The 15,063-nt window shown below is 45.3% G+C and overlaps 4 protein-coding genes across 4 annotated transcripts; 2 read left to right on the top strand and 2 right to left on the bottom strand.

Annotated features, from left to right (window-relative positions):
- Positions 1–1,497: 1,497 nt before the first annotated feature.
- DFL_007071 (uncharacterized protein) lies at positions 1,498–5,431 on the bottom strand (the record flags this gene model as incomplete). The annotated part of the gene is made up of 10 exons (XM_067636597.1): positions 1,498–1,914; positions 1,970–2,256; positions 2,309–2,515; positions 2,569–2,697; positions 2,752–3,462; positions 3,518–3,944; positions 4,002–4,192; positions 4,248–4,572; positions 4,654–5,040; positions 5,144–5,431. 10 exons carry the CDS (start codon positions 5,429–5,431, stop codon positions 1,498–1,500), a joined length of 3,369 nt encoding a protein of 1,122 aa, XP_067488197.1.
- A 2,429-nt stretch (positions 5,432–7,860) lies between these two features.
- DFL_007072 (uncharacterized protein) lies at positions 7,861–9,943 on the top strand (the record flags this gene model as incomplete). The annotated part of the gene is made up of 11 exons (XM_067636598.1): positions 7,861–7,890; positions 8,021–8,054; positions 8,132–8,226; positions 8,289–8,310; positions 8,383–8,479; positions 8,538–8,549; positions 8,627–8,795; positions 8,863–9,408; positions 9,467–9,599; positions 9,654–9,852; positions 9,913–9,943. The coding sequence occupies 11 exons, from the start codon at positions 7,861–7,863 to the stop codon at positions 9,941–9,943; spliced, it is 1,368 nt and encodes a 455-aa protein (XP_067488198.1).
- A 769-nt stretch (positions 9,944–10,712) lies between these two features.
- On the bottom strand, positions 10,713–11,868 carry DFL_007073 (mitochondrial 54S ribosomal protein bL21m; the record flags this gene model as incomplete). The annotated part of the gene is made up of 3 exons (XM_067636599.1): positions 10,713–11,446; positions 11,521–11,531; positions 11,828–11,868. The coding sequence occupies 3 exons, from the start codon at positions 11,866–11,868 to the stop codon at positions 10,713–10,715; spliced, it is 786 nt and encodes a 261-aa protein (XP_067488199.1).
- Positions 11,869–11,889: 21 nt separating this feature from the next.
- On the top strand, positions 11,890–12,855 carry DFL_007074 (Ribosomal protein S8e/ribosomal biogenesis NSA2; the record flags this gene model as incomplete). Its single annotated transcript, XM_067636600.1, has 4 exons — positions 11,890–11,892; positions 11,960–11,970; positions 12,031–12,783; positions 12,840–12,855. 4 exons carry the CDS (start codon positions 11,890–11,892, stop codon positions 12,853–12,855), a joined length of 783 nt encoding a protein of 260 aa, XP_067488200.1.
- Between the last annotated feature and the right edge of the window lie 2,208 nt (positions 12,856–15,063).

Raw genomic sequence — 15,063 nt, forward strand, 5'->3', positions numbered from 1 at the left:
TATAACGAATTTCCTTTGTTCAACGATCATACATCTATTATATTTCTAAATACGCATCGTTATCTTGCCATTTATACATATATCATTCTCAGTCTCTCAGGTCTCTCTCCGCCTACACGTTCTATTCCAGACATCCTCTCTACGTATAGCTGATGGGGCAGTAGTTTTGCTGCTTGGCTCCAGAGCCTACAGTACCGTATAAAATGCCAAGTAATATAACGTATTCCACCGGGAAGAGGGCCACAAACAAATTTTGGATTTCAAAAAATTATTATAAATTTATAACAAATCAATTGGAAAAATTAGGAAACAGTGAAATGACAAACTATGGAGATCAAGAAGTGAAGCTTGTGCTCTGGAAGAATTTCCGGGCAAGAATACTGTAGCACCTAGCTCAACCAGTGATATCGATTATAACTTATACGCCGTCGAATTGCAATTATATTAAAAGTCAATGGAATCGATCAAAAGACTTTGATTTACTACACCACTGTCACTATAGCTAAGCTACCACTTCCAAACGAGACACCCCTAAGAAACACCCCCGAGTTATAAGAAGAACAAGGAGAGAAAAGGAAATGGAAAAGGCAGAAAATAAAAAGTACCTCGGGTAATTAGCGAGAATCGAATTATAATTTTTGGTTAAAAAGGAGTAGAATGGTATAAAAAGTGACGAGGATGCCCTGTCGATTGAGAAAGCTCGAAAGAAACCCTCGCTAGCTAAAGTTAGGCAAACTGTATTGGAAGGGAAAAAAGAGAGCACCACCCAGAGGAATGATACATCCTGGTAAGGCTAAGAATGAAGAAGTAGTAGTATGTAAGAGGTAGTAGTAGAAGAAGAAAAAGCATTAAAACAAGTCACAAAAAAAAGACCCTCTGTAATCGACGGACGGACGGACGCATAGATAGCTATAGACGAGCAAAAAAAGAAAAAGAGAATTATCAATCCAGACTCCAACCCAATGGCAAGGAAAAAGCGCAAAGACTAGAAGACACTGCCGGGGGAAAAAAGAAGAAGCTTTAACTACGGATAAAGAAACACCTAAACAAAATCAGGAGTACCGTAGGCAAAAAAGACAAAAAAAAAAACCGATGGAGTCGGTTATAAAACAGTGTTGGACAAAAAAATATACAAAAGAGAAAAAAGGGAGAGAGAGACAACAAAAGGTGCTTTTGGTCAGAAGCTCATCGGAAAAAAAAAAGTGCACAAAGTAAAGTTGAGGGGGCGGAATATGTTCAAAAGACCATTGTCTTTCTGTTTTTGGTATCCTTCCTGATTCTTCCGTTTCCAGGGTATCTTGTGGCCTATTTTTCTTTGGATCTCGGTGCTATCATACATACTCCAAAAGAAAAACGGTGGTTAGATCCAAAAAGAAAACCCTCGAGAAAGGCTATTGTCAGCACAAAAAAGAAAAGATCAGATAGAGAGACATGCAAATAATCGTAAAGAGAGGTTTGTGTGGTAAGTATAGTAATCGAGCCAAGAATTAGACACTATCATCCAGCATGTGCACTCAAATTCGGATTCTGATGATTGGATTGATAGTCCATACGACGTCCGTTGGCCGAAGGATCTTGATCGAAGCTGAAGCTGTGACTATGGTGGGAATGGTTCCCATTCTCATTGGCATACATCGGCTCCGGTAATCGGTGCGGTTCCGGGGCAGGCGGTGTCGAAACCTGACGGACGGTTTGGTCTTTATACCACCCTTCGCCGGTTCGATCGTTGTTCACATGATGAAGAGTAGGCTTGTCTGTAGTCTGTGCATTGCCTCCCCTTCCTCCTGGGTGTTTCCCAGGAACAGTCGAAAGCTTAGCAACATCGCCATATTTCTTCAGAATCTCCTTAGTACTCATATCGGAAGTGGCCATCATGGTTGGGTCGGAAAGTATCATCAAAAGATCCTCGGGAACCTATAATCGTTAGTTAGGACCATCGTTATGCAGCAGACGGGGTATCGAAACATACCTCGCACATCTGCTCGTTGTATTCAATCAATGTGTGGATAGCTTCGATGGCGAGGAAGCTGTCGTCCATTCCGGGGACCTGATTCTTCATGTAGAGGATATTCGGAGTGATAACGGTGGCCAAGTTGTGGACGTCCATCTTACTTCCGGACTCTTCGTCGACGTGTGAGAATGAGGCGACCCAGTTGAGGAAAGAGAACAAAATCTCTATCGAGTCTCGGTGGTATTTGGGGAGTAAACAGCACGTTAAGTGAAGAACACGGCGCTTTTTCTCGTCGTCCTCGAGTTCTATGGTATCGTTAGCGAAGCGCATCTCGCGGAATCTTCCGCCCAAACTTACTCTGCGAAACGATGAAAAGCTTGTAGAGCTTGAATGTCAAAAGTGGATCCGGGAGCTCTCGAAGGAACTTCTTGAGCAAGGCGGCAACTTGCACAGGTCCTTCTTTCACTAGGTCCACATTTTCGGCACCGGAATCAATCTGGGCGGTCAGATCTTTAAGTCCGCGAATGTTGCCATTCTTTCGGAAGACACCCTCGACAGACATGTCTAGGAAATTGGGTCAGTTTATCCATTGGACTAATGAGGCGAAATAAACCCACCTAATTGCTTCATCGCGGTAATGGCATCGTCCAAAAGAGACGGCACCCTCAGTGTTCCGGGGCCGATCCCCAAGGACGACTCAGCGTGGTCCTTCTCAACGAGTTGTTCGAGCGGAACACGAAAAACACCTTTAAAAGGGTTAGAAATCGAATCCAAGTCCCGCTAAAACAAATCTTACGTACCAGTCTTCTTCTGTTTCTTGTTCTTGGCCCCATCTTGCTTAAACCCCTTGGTAAACTTGTTCCACAGAGTCTGCTTCCCGCTTCTCTCGATCAAATCCAACAATTCTTCGAGGTTAAAATACTCAGAAACAAGCGGCAGCATACACATGCAAGCAAGATGGCGAATAATAAAGTAATCGATGGCCGACAACTCCGAAAAATATCTTCTCATGCGGTGTGGCTGTTGTGGCTGGCCGCTTCCCGTAGAGTCCCGCTGGTAACCATTCATCAGTTTCGGTTGGTGCATCCCGCCTGTCGAGAAGAAGCCGGAGGTACGGTGCCTAAACGCATTCGGCCGCTGTTCTCTAGCTTGTTCTTGAGCTGCTATCCTTGGAATATCATCGAGGGTGAGGGTCTTCTCATCACCAAAGGTGAGCTCGTTGATAGCTTCGCCGTTGACATCCCGATCTTCTACGATCCTGAAACGTTCTCGTTCGTGAGATCCTTCGGCGCCAAAATTTTCGTTCTCGATTATCCTCGACTGTCGAGCTTTTCTACCGCTAGAAGTGAGTTTCTGGTCGAGACGTGTCGACCGCAGCCGTCGGACGTCCGATACTGTGCTGTTGTAACCTTCTCCTTCCCCATGATAAGACTTCGATCGGCTTTCGGCAGTCAGAGCACCCGGGGGGAGAGAGTGGCCAGAATCATCATATTCGGTCAAGTTGGGATCATCTGTGATAATATTAGTAAATGTCCACAAGACAATTTCTCGTGGGGACGATCATACCGGATGTGTGAGGCAATGTGCCACCCTCTTTCAACATGTTCAAAAGACGAGCCAAGGCCACTCTTAAAAGATACACATACTGCTTTAACCTACTGACATGCTGGAACCCTTTCTGCGCATCCGGAATATGAGCTGCGCAGGATGCGCATAGTATAGTGGAGGCCGGTGAGAGCCTTGCAGAATCGATGTCGTTCTTGAGGGGGTTGTTGCAGTTCGAGCAGTTGAAGCAGTTTATATGCCACTTGAGCATCCCGAACTTCATGCATTCATCCTCGATCGTATTACGACAAGAATAGCATAAGTCCGAGTTGAGGTCTGCTAACGCAATATTGACTTCAAATGTCGGCTTAACATCTTTTGCGGCTTCGAGATCGGATAACTCGGCGAGGAAGCGGTTAAACGCGTCTACATTACTATAATCACGTTCCTAGAGAGAATAATCCGTCAGATACATTGGGTCAAATTCGAGGTAAGGAGACCGTACCAGCTTCAGGGCACCTTGTAAACTAATCCTGATCAGCAGTTTGAGATAATGCGCAAGGCCTGTTACTAGAGAGAGTAACTCTTGCGTCACACCAAGCTTACGGACTCCTGTCTCTTGTGTTTTGGAAAGTAACGTGAAGAATGCTACGATCTTTTTACACAGGAGCTTGGCCTCTCTCGAGTAAGCAAGTCCTACATACGTCTTGTCAGTATTGATATTATCCGAGTAGAGGTTTCGGGTGCCTACCTTCACCGCTAATTCGGTACAGTTCGATGTCGAGGTTATCGGCGCTAGTGAACAGAAGCTCGACGTGCCATATGAACTTTTCGGCGACAAAGACCCCATCAATATAAGCTCCGTTGGAAACGTGCAACAACATGTCGCTGATGTTTGCGGCAGAAGACTCCTCGTAGGTCGATAGTACGCTCCATATGCGATAAACTTTCTCTTCCATTTTTTCTTCGGCATCTCTGACGATTGAGCGCCGGGCGCTCGAGGGATCCTTTTCATCTTCTTCGTGTATCCTTTGTACTTCAGATGGATCCGATTCCGCTAGTTTTACATTCCAGAACTAAAAAGGACGGCACCATGGTAACGGGTTAGCGAGATGAAGGGATAGAATTCCAAGGAACTTCGAGGAGAAATAGCTAACCTTGTGTATCATGTAACACTCCGGATGCCAATGTTGGTTTACACCGTTCCTAAATATTTCGACAAACTGCTTAAGTATTGCCGTTTGACAACCCTGGCATCTAGCGGCGAATTTTGTGGAGTAATGGTAGTGGCAGTAGACTTCACCGTCGTGTTCGTAATAGGAATCTTGAGGTCCGAAGACGGTTGGACAGACGCAGCAGGTGAAATGCTCTATGTGGTATTTCCGTTCGAGAGCTGTGATATAGCTCCCGCGCAGGGCGCCACCGCAGGCGTGGCATAGCAGGTCTAATCGTCTAAAGTAGTCTGTCTCGCACAGAGGGTATTGTGTAGTGCCGTCCTCGGAGTCTACGGGGAAAAATTTCTGGGCTACGATTGTTCCACAGTCCTATAGGGAGGAGAGAGGAGAAAAGAAGAAATTTGAATGAGTATTTAATTGGGGGTCGCATGAGAGTTTTATTAGAGGGAAGAGCGAGAAGAAAAAAACGTACTCGACATCGGAAACAGTCCAGATGGAAGGTGCCGCCGAGCGCCCTCACAAACTGGCCGGTTAAGGGCAGTTCGCACTTCTTGCATATCCTACGGGTAGCTTCGCTCTTAGAGGAGCCTCTAGGTTTACCGTCGGTCGGGGAGAGGTTAGGCCTGTCGTCGGATCGCCTTTGGGAGCCGACATCAAGGGTGGGAAGCGGAGGAGCAGGGACAGGAGCAGGAGGACTGGGAATGAGAGCGGAAGGGAGGTTGTGACCTCTTATCTGGGGGTCGCCGTACGGGGAAGCCATTGGAAGGGAAGGGAAGGGAGAGAAAGAAGAGGAAAGGAAGGATAATAATCGGTCGGTGTCGTCGTCTTCGTCGTCGGTCGGTCGGTTCGGGGTGTGGGCCTTAAAGCTGAGGCTGGCTGGCAGTCTGGCTTATGGCGGAGGCCCCGTCGCAGGACACAGAACAGGACAAGGCGATCCCACACACAGGCAGACACACACACGCACAGACACGCGAGCAAGTTGAGATGTAGTATGTATGCGAATTGAAGGAACTGAAGGAACGGACGGGAAGGCCGAGGGCGAAAGGGTCGCCAGGGGAAATCGAAAGGCGGTTGGGGGAGGAGTTGAGGTTCAGGGTTTTAAGCGATCGAGGTATCTCTCTATTGAACCTGTTCCTGTTCTTGTTTCTGATTGTCTGCTTGTCTGTCTGATATACGCCTATGTCTGTCGATGTCTCTCCACACACATACACACACGTAGTTACAGCTCAATCAATCAGTGGTATTATGGTCTGGCAAACAGCACTCCATTCGGACAGTCGACATTGATGACCGGGGCGGGACGAGAGGAAAGGCGATGAAGCTGGCGACAATAGGAGGTACTTGCTCTTCTCTGATGATATCAGTTCGGGAGAGAAGATGATTCAGAAGGATAGGGAGCCGGCAATGATGTTGATGTTGATGATGGTGGTGATGTATGCTTGGGGCGATTGATTGATGGATGGTGGTTGAAGGTTGAGAGCAAGTGTTAAGTGAGTGTGAGAGAGATTGCGAGCAGCCTTGAAAGAGAAGAAGCGAAATAAATGGTGATTGTGATAGTTATCTCTCCTATTACCACCACCGTTAGCCACACACTCTCTCACTCTTCCTCTCTTTCCCTCTCTCTCCCTCTCTCCCCCCCTCTCTTCTCTTCTCCTTTAACCAATTGATAGCTATACTAACTAATACTGATTACTACCTAACTGCCAGCTATACTAACAGCGATACTAACTACTAATTCCTTAGTCGGTGGAGCAGTCAGAGAGAACAAGACTTAGTCGATTCGTTCCCGAAGGAATTGAACTTATATTAAGCAATGCAAAGCACCGATTTTATACAAGTAAATATAAGCAAAGCGCCAACGGAGACAGCTGCGAAGCGTTTAATTTTATTTAGCTGCGCCCCGGGGCTGCATGATTGCAGCGGGTCCTGGTTCCTATACTAGACTCGACTCGATTTAACTTGGAACTGAACTTAACTTAACTTCAACAACCACCAAAGGACAGGACAAGACTCCGCGATGGGTTGCCTGCATTGCATGCATTGTTTCACCACTATCGATAAGAGCTGTCGTCCTTGGCACGGTTGGTTCGCCCTGTACTTTATGAAGAATTGAGGGAATCCATCCGACTCCGTTGTAGTGTCGGATTTAACATTATTTTATACGTATAAGGCAGTACAGGATACAGCCAAGCGACGAGCATATGTGCAACATTCGAATCCTCGGTTTATATAAAAATCTTATACGGAGCCCTTACTGCCAGTTACAATGGTGGTACTGGTTTCAACCGGGGGCCTAAGCTAGTATACCACCAATACGTACCTAGATCCATCTCTACCAAATCAATTGGAGGCTTTTCGTTTTGAGGTGTAATACAGTAAGTAGGTAATACTTGTATGATCGGTCCCGAGGTACTTAGTCCTAATATAACTGCAAATATAACAATGTATACGACCCTCCACGATTCGAAGGGACTACTATACTAGTATGGCTATGATGGGGCATATAGCCAGTATATTATATAAAAAAGATCAGATAGTTGTATACTTTTTTTAAAATACTTAAGTATATTAGGGACTATGTCTACAGTTCAACGGCCACATACTATAGTCCCCTTCCCGGCCTTCTATATACCTAATGAATTAATATAAGGTGGCATACGAGACCGGTACAAACCATATACTTCTACATTAGTCCGTTGGGCCAGTAGTGTCAAGATCAAAGGGAAAGACTCGATATCAATGAATTCATGCATGAAGTCCACGCGCGGTGCATACCTATAAAAGCTATGCTGTGTGTTGTTTGGTCATAGCTCAAAAGAAGCTCCCCACCAACCCAGCGAGTCCCGAGTGGCATCAGCCCCTCTCCTCCTCGACTGTGCCACAACCCAGCTGTACCAGCTAGTTACCAGGCAGTGACCTAGCAAACTGGCCCGCCTCGTTAGTTACCGTCCTAAGATACCGGCCTAGCCTAGTACTCACCCAGTTCCCCAGGATCCATTCCATGACCCACCATTCCGCTATCCAAAGCTATCATTCATTATAATCTATCCACCTCACGCCCATCCATCTCCATCATCATCCTTCACTCATCAATCTACCTCTAGCATACCACAGCTTCCCTTAATCAATACCCGCGATCTCAAAACCAACATCACTGCCAACCTTCATCTGCCCAATAAGTTCACCATCATGAACCAGTCCACCCTGCGGCTCACGCGTGTAAGCTAACACCTCCCCCACTATAACCATCTCCACCATCATCACCAACATTATTACCAGCGTCATCAGCATCATACCACCATCGCCGTAACTTCTTAGTGTCCAGTAGCTAAACTATTCGTTTATCTAGGAGCTAGCAGATATCCAGAAATCAAATGACTTATGTCCGTCGCGTTTATCTATACTCCCTCGATATTATTAAACTTCCCGAGCTAATCTCAATATAAATTCCTATCTATAGCAATCGCTGTCGCCTGTCGGGATTCTGATATTAGGAATATCAGGGCCTTGATTCTAGGCCCGCCCGAGACTCCCTATGAATTTGGTTTCTTCGAGGTGAAAGCCACTACTTTTTCTAAAAGATAGTTTTTATCATACTAACTTCCTAGAATTAATAGTTTACCATGAAATTCCCCAAAGGTGCCTTGCAGTCATTAAACTACAAGATTACTAGTCGATAATAGCTCTAATGCTTACTTTTCTTGTCTGCAGAATACCCTGGGAAAGCACCCGCCGTCAATGCCATAACCACAAACGGAGGACGATGTCGATTCAACCCAAACATATATGCCGGCGGCAAGGTCTGCCTGTAAGTTCCTTCACTCTCTAGTATCTTGGCCTCAGGCAAAGCTAAATAGAACCTATAGGTCGATTCTGGGGTAAGCTCTATCTACTAAAGTTACTTTTCTACTTCGTACCACCACACGAATACTTAAAACGTTTATTCCACCATCAGGACATGGAGAGGTGAACGGGGGGAAGAATGGTCATCAGCACAGGGCCTAGAGTCCATATTGATCTCAATCCAAAGTCTGATGTCTTCAAATCCATACGAAAACGAGCCGGGCTACGAAAATGCCAATAGCCAGCACGACAAAGACAACCAAAAGGCCTACATCCTAAAGGTACTTGCTTTCTACAATCTTCTCATATCTCGAGTATCAATCGCTTCTTACAAAAGATATATCATAGATCCGCCACGAAACCCTTCGAATCGCCATCATCCAACGGCTGGAAGAATACCTCGGTTTGAAACCCGACGGCACCTCCGTCGTTCGTGAACCCCGAGAAGACGGTGGAGGCGACATTACATCCGCCTCATACGTGGACGAGGGTGGTGTATACTTCTTCGAACCCTTCAAGGACCTCTGCAAACGCCGTTTCCTCTGGTACTACGACACCTACCTCGCTTCCATCCAAATCGAAAAGGCAAAAGTCACAGAAAATCAACCTTTCGTTCAGATGCCGTTCGAGATGAGTGGTGGTAGCGGCGGTAATTCTATGGAAGGGAAATTCAATTATACGGAACTAGAGAGACGAATTCAGAATATCCGACAGAAACTAGATGTCGAGGCGGAAGGCTGGGGAGTCGAAGGGATGAAGGCACTTAAAGACGAAAGGGGAGTCGCGGCCAACTTACAAAGACAGTTCGAACAGGCGAAGGTGTTCTTCGATAAGAGTGAAGCAGCCACACTGGATATGGAACTGGAAGACAACAATCCGTTTATTTGGCGCGTGGTAAGATTTCAACATAAAATTTCAAACGAAGGACTCCATTAACTAATTACTCTTGTAGACCTATTTTGGACGTCCAATGACCAATCTTGATGGTGGACTGTTCATCTTCACCATTCGCTTCTCCGTTCGATTCCCGGAAGAACAACCCCGGGTTCAATTTAGCACACCAATGTTCCACCACAAGATCAATAGTAAGTTTTAATAAGCTAATATCTGAAAAAAGCATCGCTAACGTTGATTTTTAGAGGACGGAGTTCCAGCGTACTTCCCGGGTGGCCTCCACCCCCGACCGGATGATGCCAAGAGTCACATCGAAGGTGTTATCAGTCTTCTAGAGGATGAGGACCCAGCATATGATCCTCGAACACAGATCAATATTGAAGCTTCGAAGTTATACTGGGGCACTAAAGAAGAGAAGCGGGAGTATAGCAAACAATTCAGGAGGTATGTTACCTTTTAATCATAACTATTTATTCATTCTACTGACTTATCTACGCTTAATAGATCAGTTCAGCGGTCTATAGAATACGCATAGGCATTTCCCTACTGCGGAAGATTTACCTGTCCTTTTTTTTACACCTTCGTTCTAGCGTCTGATTTCCGACGATCGTTTCCTTCGCTCTTGTTTCCTCTTTAGTTTTTCATATACTATTGACATTAATACCCCCTCCCCTCCATTCGGCTTTTCCTGCGACAAAAGAAACCCCAAAGGCGCACTATCGATTTTTCTTACTGAACACACAGACACTCATGACCAAACCCAAGGTTTAAAAAAAAAAAACCGAAAACATGAAGAAAGAAGGGATGGTGTTGAAGAGAGGGGAGAGAAGAATTGAAAAAAACAAAACAAAAAAAACCACTTATTCATGTTAACTGTTGAAAATTATGGATTAATAACTGCTCAAAAATTATGGATTTGACCGGATTGAAAACCAGAACTGGTACTGGTACAGGCGGGGGCGCGAGAGGGTTATAAGATACCTCCTGATATAAGCTATTGTTCTACTTTTTGCTTTCTTGCTTTTCTTTTTCTTCATTGTGGGATGTTCTTCTATGCTTTCTTGTATCTTTTTTTATTATAGCTTATCATGGGTTTTAGTCAATATACAGTATCTTCGATAGGTGAAGATACGGTTCTTGTGAGCATTTGCAACATTACCCGACATATAAGATGTGATGTCGCACCATGGTACCACTACAGGTATAATGTCGAACTTCAATATACAGATTCTAATATAATATTTACATGCATAATGCCCCCCTTCCCTCTTCCACGGGACATTGAAAATATCCCCTCCCTCCCTTCAAATAGCAGCAGCGACAGCAGTATTAGAAGCATTTGCTGCTGCAGCAGCAACCTCCTCTTCCAACCCCTCCGGCAACTCATTAACCTCCAACTCACAAATCCTCAGCACCGTATACCTATGCTTACTCTTAACCTTCTTAACCTTCCTCTGCCTCCTCTTCGTCTTCTCCTTAACCCTCATAGGCTCACTCGTAATCTCCACCACCACTGCTTTACAATTAAACAATCTGGGATCGATATATGGTGTTCCCTTAATCGTATATTCTCTGGATCCAAGGGTCGATGCGTAGGTTAGGCGGATTATGTCGCCTGGTTGGAGGGGTTTGTTCAGGGGGTTGGAGATCAGCGGAGATTTTGGGGGGTAGAGGAGGGAAGGGAGTGTTATGCGGTCGCCGAGGGTGACGAGGTAGGGGGTGTTGTGGATGTGGATTGTTGTGTAGTAGGGGGGCTGGTGGAGGAGGGATTTGTGGAGGCGGGTGAGGGTGGTTAGGTCCTGTGGGGGTTGGGGGGGTGATGCTGAGGGGGGTGGGGGCGGTTTTGAGGGTGTTGGTGGTGATGTGGTTGTTGTGGAGGTATGACGGAGCTGGCTGGGTGATGGGAGGGAGATTCGGGAGGATGAGAGGGCGGGAAGGAGGAGGGATTTGGAGATGAGGTTTGAAGAGGTGGTGGATGCGAGGAGGGCTCGTCGCGAGAGAGTCGGTAGGATGGACATTGTGGATGTTGACGTAAGACCTGGAAATGTTTGGATGTCAATTGGTATTCTGAAGTTTCAGTAGATGAAGTTGTAGATATATAGAAGTAAGTACCGTAATCGCGACTTTTATAGTCCCCCCGTTCTCTCCTTTACTATCGATATCCCGGCCGTCGATTCGTCGTCGCAGAAGGTTTCTTGTTCGAGGTTTTTTGGGTTGTAGGTTGTTGGAGGTTTGGTTTCTTTGCGCCAAGAGATTAGATCTTTTATCTTGCCAAGATCTTATCAGATTAGATAAATCACCCGGATTAGATTTTCGCTCTTTCTATTTTTTCGCCAAACCTTTTTTTTTCTTTGCTGGCGAACATCTACTTACCTTCTACTATCACGACGACGAACAGGCACTATCAATTCGTACCTACCATCCCCTTGTAAAACCCTCCGAGCTAGTCGCCACGAGCATCGCGCTCGATAAACCGTCACAATGGTATGTCTCCCTCCCTGTTCTCCAAAATCTACTCAAAAAAAGAACCACCAGCTAACTCGACCTCTAGCCTCAAAACGAGTAACGTCCACCCACCCCACCATATACCCCCTCTTCCTAACAACTTCTGCTATATCATAGATACATCGAACGCTGGTCCAAACTCCACGGCAAACGTCTCGACCATGAAGAACGAACCCGCAAACGCATCGCCCGTATGGCGCACAACTCCTCCAAATCCGCCCAAAAGCTGCACGGCCTCCGCGCAAAACTCCACGCCCAAGCCCGCTACAAACAAAAGATCCAAATGAAAAAACAAATAAAATCACACGAAGAAAAATCCGTCAAAACCGCCGATCCTGGTCCTTCATCCGAACCGTTGCCACCATACCTTTTGGACCGTAACGAACCTAAGAGTGCGAAGGCGTTGAGTTCGGCTATTAAACAGAAGAGAGCTGAGAAAGCTGCTAAATTCTCGGTGCCGTTGCCGAAGGTTAGGGGTATTACGGAGGAGGAGATGTTCAAAGTTATCAAAACGGGGAAGAAGACTGCCAAAAAATCTTGGAAGAGGATGATTACGAAACCTACGTTCGTCGGACCGGATTTTACACGTCGTCCTGTGAAATACGAACGGTTCATTCGTCCTATGGGTCTTAGATACAAAAAGGCGAATGTTACACATCCGGAGTTGGGAGTTACGGTGCAGTTGCCTATTCTTAGTGTCAAGAAGAATCCGCAGAGTCCGATGTATACCCAGCTGGGAGTTTTGACGAAGGGAACGATTATTGAGGTTAATGTTAGTGAGTTGGGGATGGTTACTACGGGTGGTAAGGTGGTGTGGGGTCGGTGGGCGCAGATTACGAATAATTGTGAGAATGATGGGTGTGTTAATGCGTAAGTTCCTTCCTTCTCTTTCTTTCCCTCCATAGATTTGCTAATGATGGTTATAGGGTGCTGCTGGTGTGATGTATTATATTGATGGGGTATATGCTAGCCTTGAATCAAGGAGAAAAGAGGCAGAGGATATAAAAGCTTCATTTTGGGGAAAGGTTTTAATGCATTGACCTGGTACATTTCTTCTTCGCCTTCCTTCCTATTCTTCTTCACAGCGTGGCGTTCTTGTGTGGAGTATATACGGGATTTTATATGTCTACATTGTATTTTTTTTTTCTTCTTTTTCTTTTTTTTTACATGAAGATCAAAAAAGAAAGTTATATAAGGGTAAATTTGAGACTCTATTTCGTGGAGTCTGGCTGTTGAAACCGGTTGGTGGACAGAAAGATATATCTATCCATCATCTGAATCGATCCACAGGTAGTCAAGGAGCTCCTTGTTCACATGGAAACCGCCCCCCCGGTTATATGGCCGACCCCATATCGGATACTCTCTCGCAAGGACCTAATCCACATCTCTTAGAGTTAATCGCGTACTCATTCGAAATGAGAAGGTTAACACCGTTCACTACATCTTGTTCGTTATAATCTAGCTTTTGGTCCCCACCGTTTCCCAATGTTACTTTACACGAATTAGACCAACCCAAGCTACCCTGATAGCATTTAAAGCTCTTGACCTTTCTCTGTAGATCGTAAATCGCACCCGGATGTTCAGCCCCCCATCCCACGCCTTTTCTAACGCGGGTTCGCTGGTATCTGAGCAGTCACCGCTCTGGAAAAATACACAACCACACCACCCGGAGACGTAGAACCCATCGATACCTTCCTCTGCGAGCAGAAGATCGATATCTCTTTTTATATTGAAATAGGTTGAACCAATCGGTTTGAAATCCTCATTCCACCATTTTGTGACCGATTCGTCGTCGTAGCCTTCGCTGAAGATTGAACCTTCCCAAGGAGGTACTTCGTCGTTATTGTTTGACCCAATGTCCCGGTCTACGATGTGGTAGAGGCCTACGCGACACTCTCGGGATAGGTATTTGACTGTATATTTGTCCTTATCAGTGAGCCGATGCCGCGAGGTTGAAGGGGTGATTTGATATAGGGATTAATGGTGGCGGCCGCGGTTGGGTTTATTTGGAGGAAGAGAATGGAGAATATAAGGATGGTGGCTATGGATGATATTGATGTGAAGAGCTGGCTTTTGCTTTTATTCTTCATTTTATTCTTCTTATTCTTCTTATTCTCTTTTTTCTTTTCTCTTCCATTCTCGCTCTCTTTTGTCTCTCTTGAAGGTTTATAGCTATTTTGTCTTCTGCTGTGCTGGAATTTAATCACCAAGCAAAAGTTGAGAAGTCTGACTATATGGCTGCAGCGGCGAAGGGAGGATGATAGATTCAATGAGGCGAAGGTTTAGGGGCCACGGCTGGTTTGAGCCCAGTTTGATGCTATCTATCTCATATACTAAATGTCTACATGTAATAAAAATTTAAAAAAAGCAAGTCGCAAAAGGGATGAGAGATGAGGTTGGTTGAACTGGGAACGATGCTATGAGAAACATGCGTATACCTGCAGGCCTGGCGGATCTGCACAAGAGGGTGGTAGTAATATATGGTATAGCAGTAGGCAAAAAAAAAGAGGACATTTACAAACAAGTATGGATACTTTTATCCCTTATCGTGACCACTTCGTCGAGGCTAGTTTATGAAACCAGCCTAGCTTGCATCCCTCGAGCTTACCGCGCTGCCAACATCATGTGTCATGGTGTTAACCTGCTCCCATGAATTCATAGAATAATAATTTTCAGCGGATCAGTTGATTCTGACAACAGGTGGAATCACATTAGGATAATAAATATACCCTCGTGTGGTATCATCCTTTCAATGCGGTGTTAAAGCGTTGCATGTGCAAATTTGAGTGCCTGGGAGTCAATCACCTCAAGTACAATATACCTTGATTCCAAAACTATGATAGTAGAGTTCTTTTAATTTTGAAACGTGGGCGTTATAAAATCAAATTCCGCCCGCATCTATCTTCCCAACTATTATAGTCTCTCTTCTTTTGTTTTTTATTTTATTTGGAATATTAATTCTACGGCGCTTCGCCGAAACGTTGGCGGGATAGTATAATATATAATCGACCTGATAGCCAACAAAATACAACGTGTATGTGTGTTGACATTGATATAACATGACAGTTTCAAGAGCAAACCCTCCTCGTCTCGAAACGTAACCAACAGCTAGCTAACCGCAACGATGTTTCAAACTTAGAGGCTGTTATT

The sequence above is a fragment of the Arthrobotrys flagrans genome (genome assembly GCF_004000055.1).
Source record: "Arthrobotrys flagrans strain CBS H-5679 chromosome Unknown unitig_8, whole genome shotgun sequence".
NCBI classification, from domain to species: Eukaryota; Fungi; Ascomycota; class Orbiliomycetes; order Orbiliales; family Orbiliaceae; genus Arthrobotrys; species Arthrobotrys flagrans.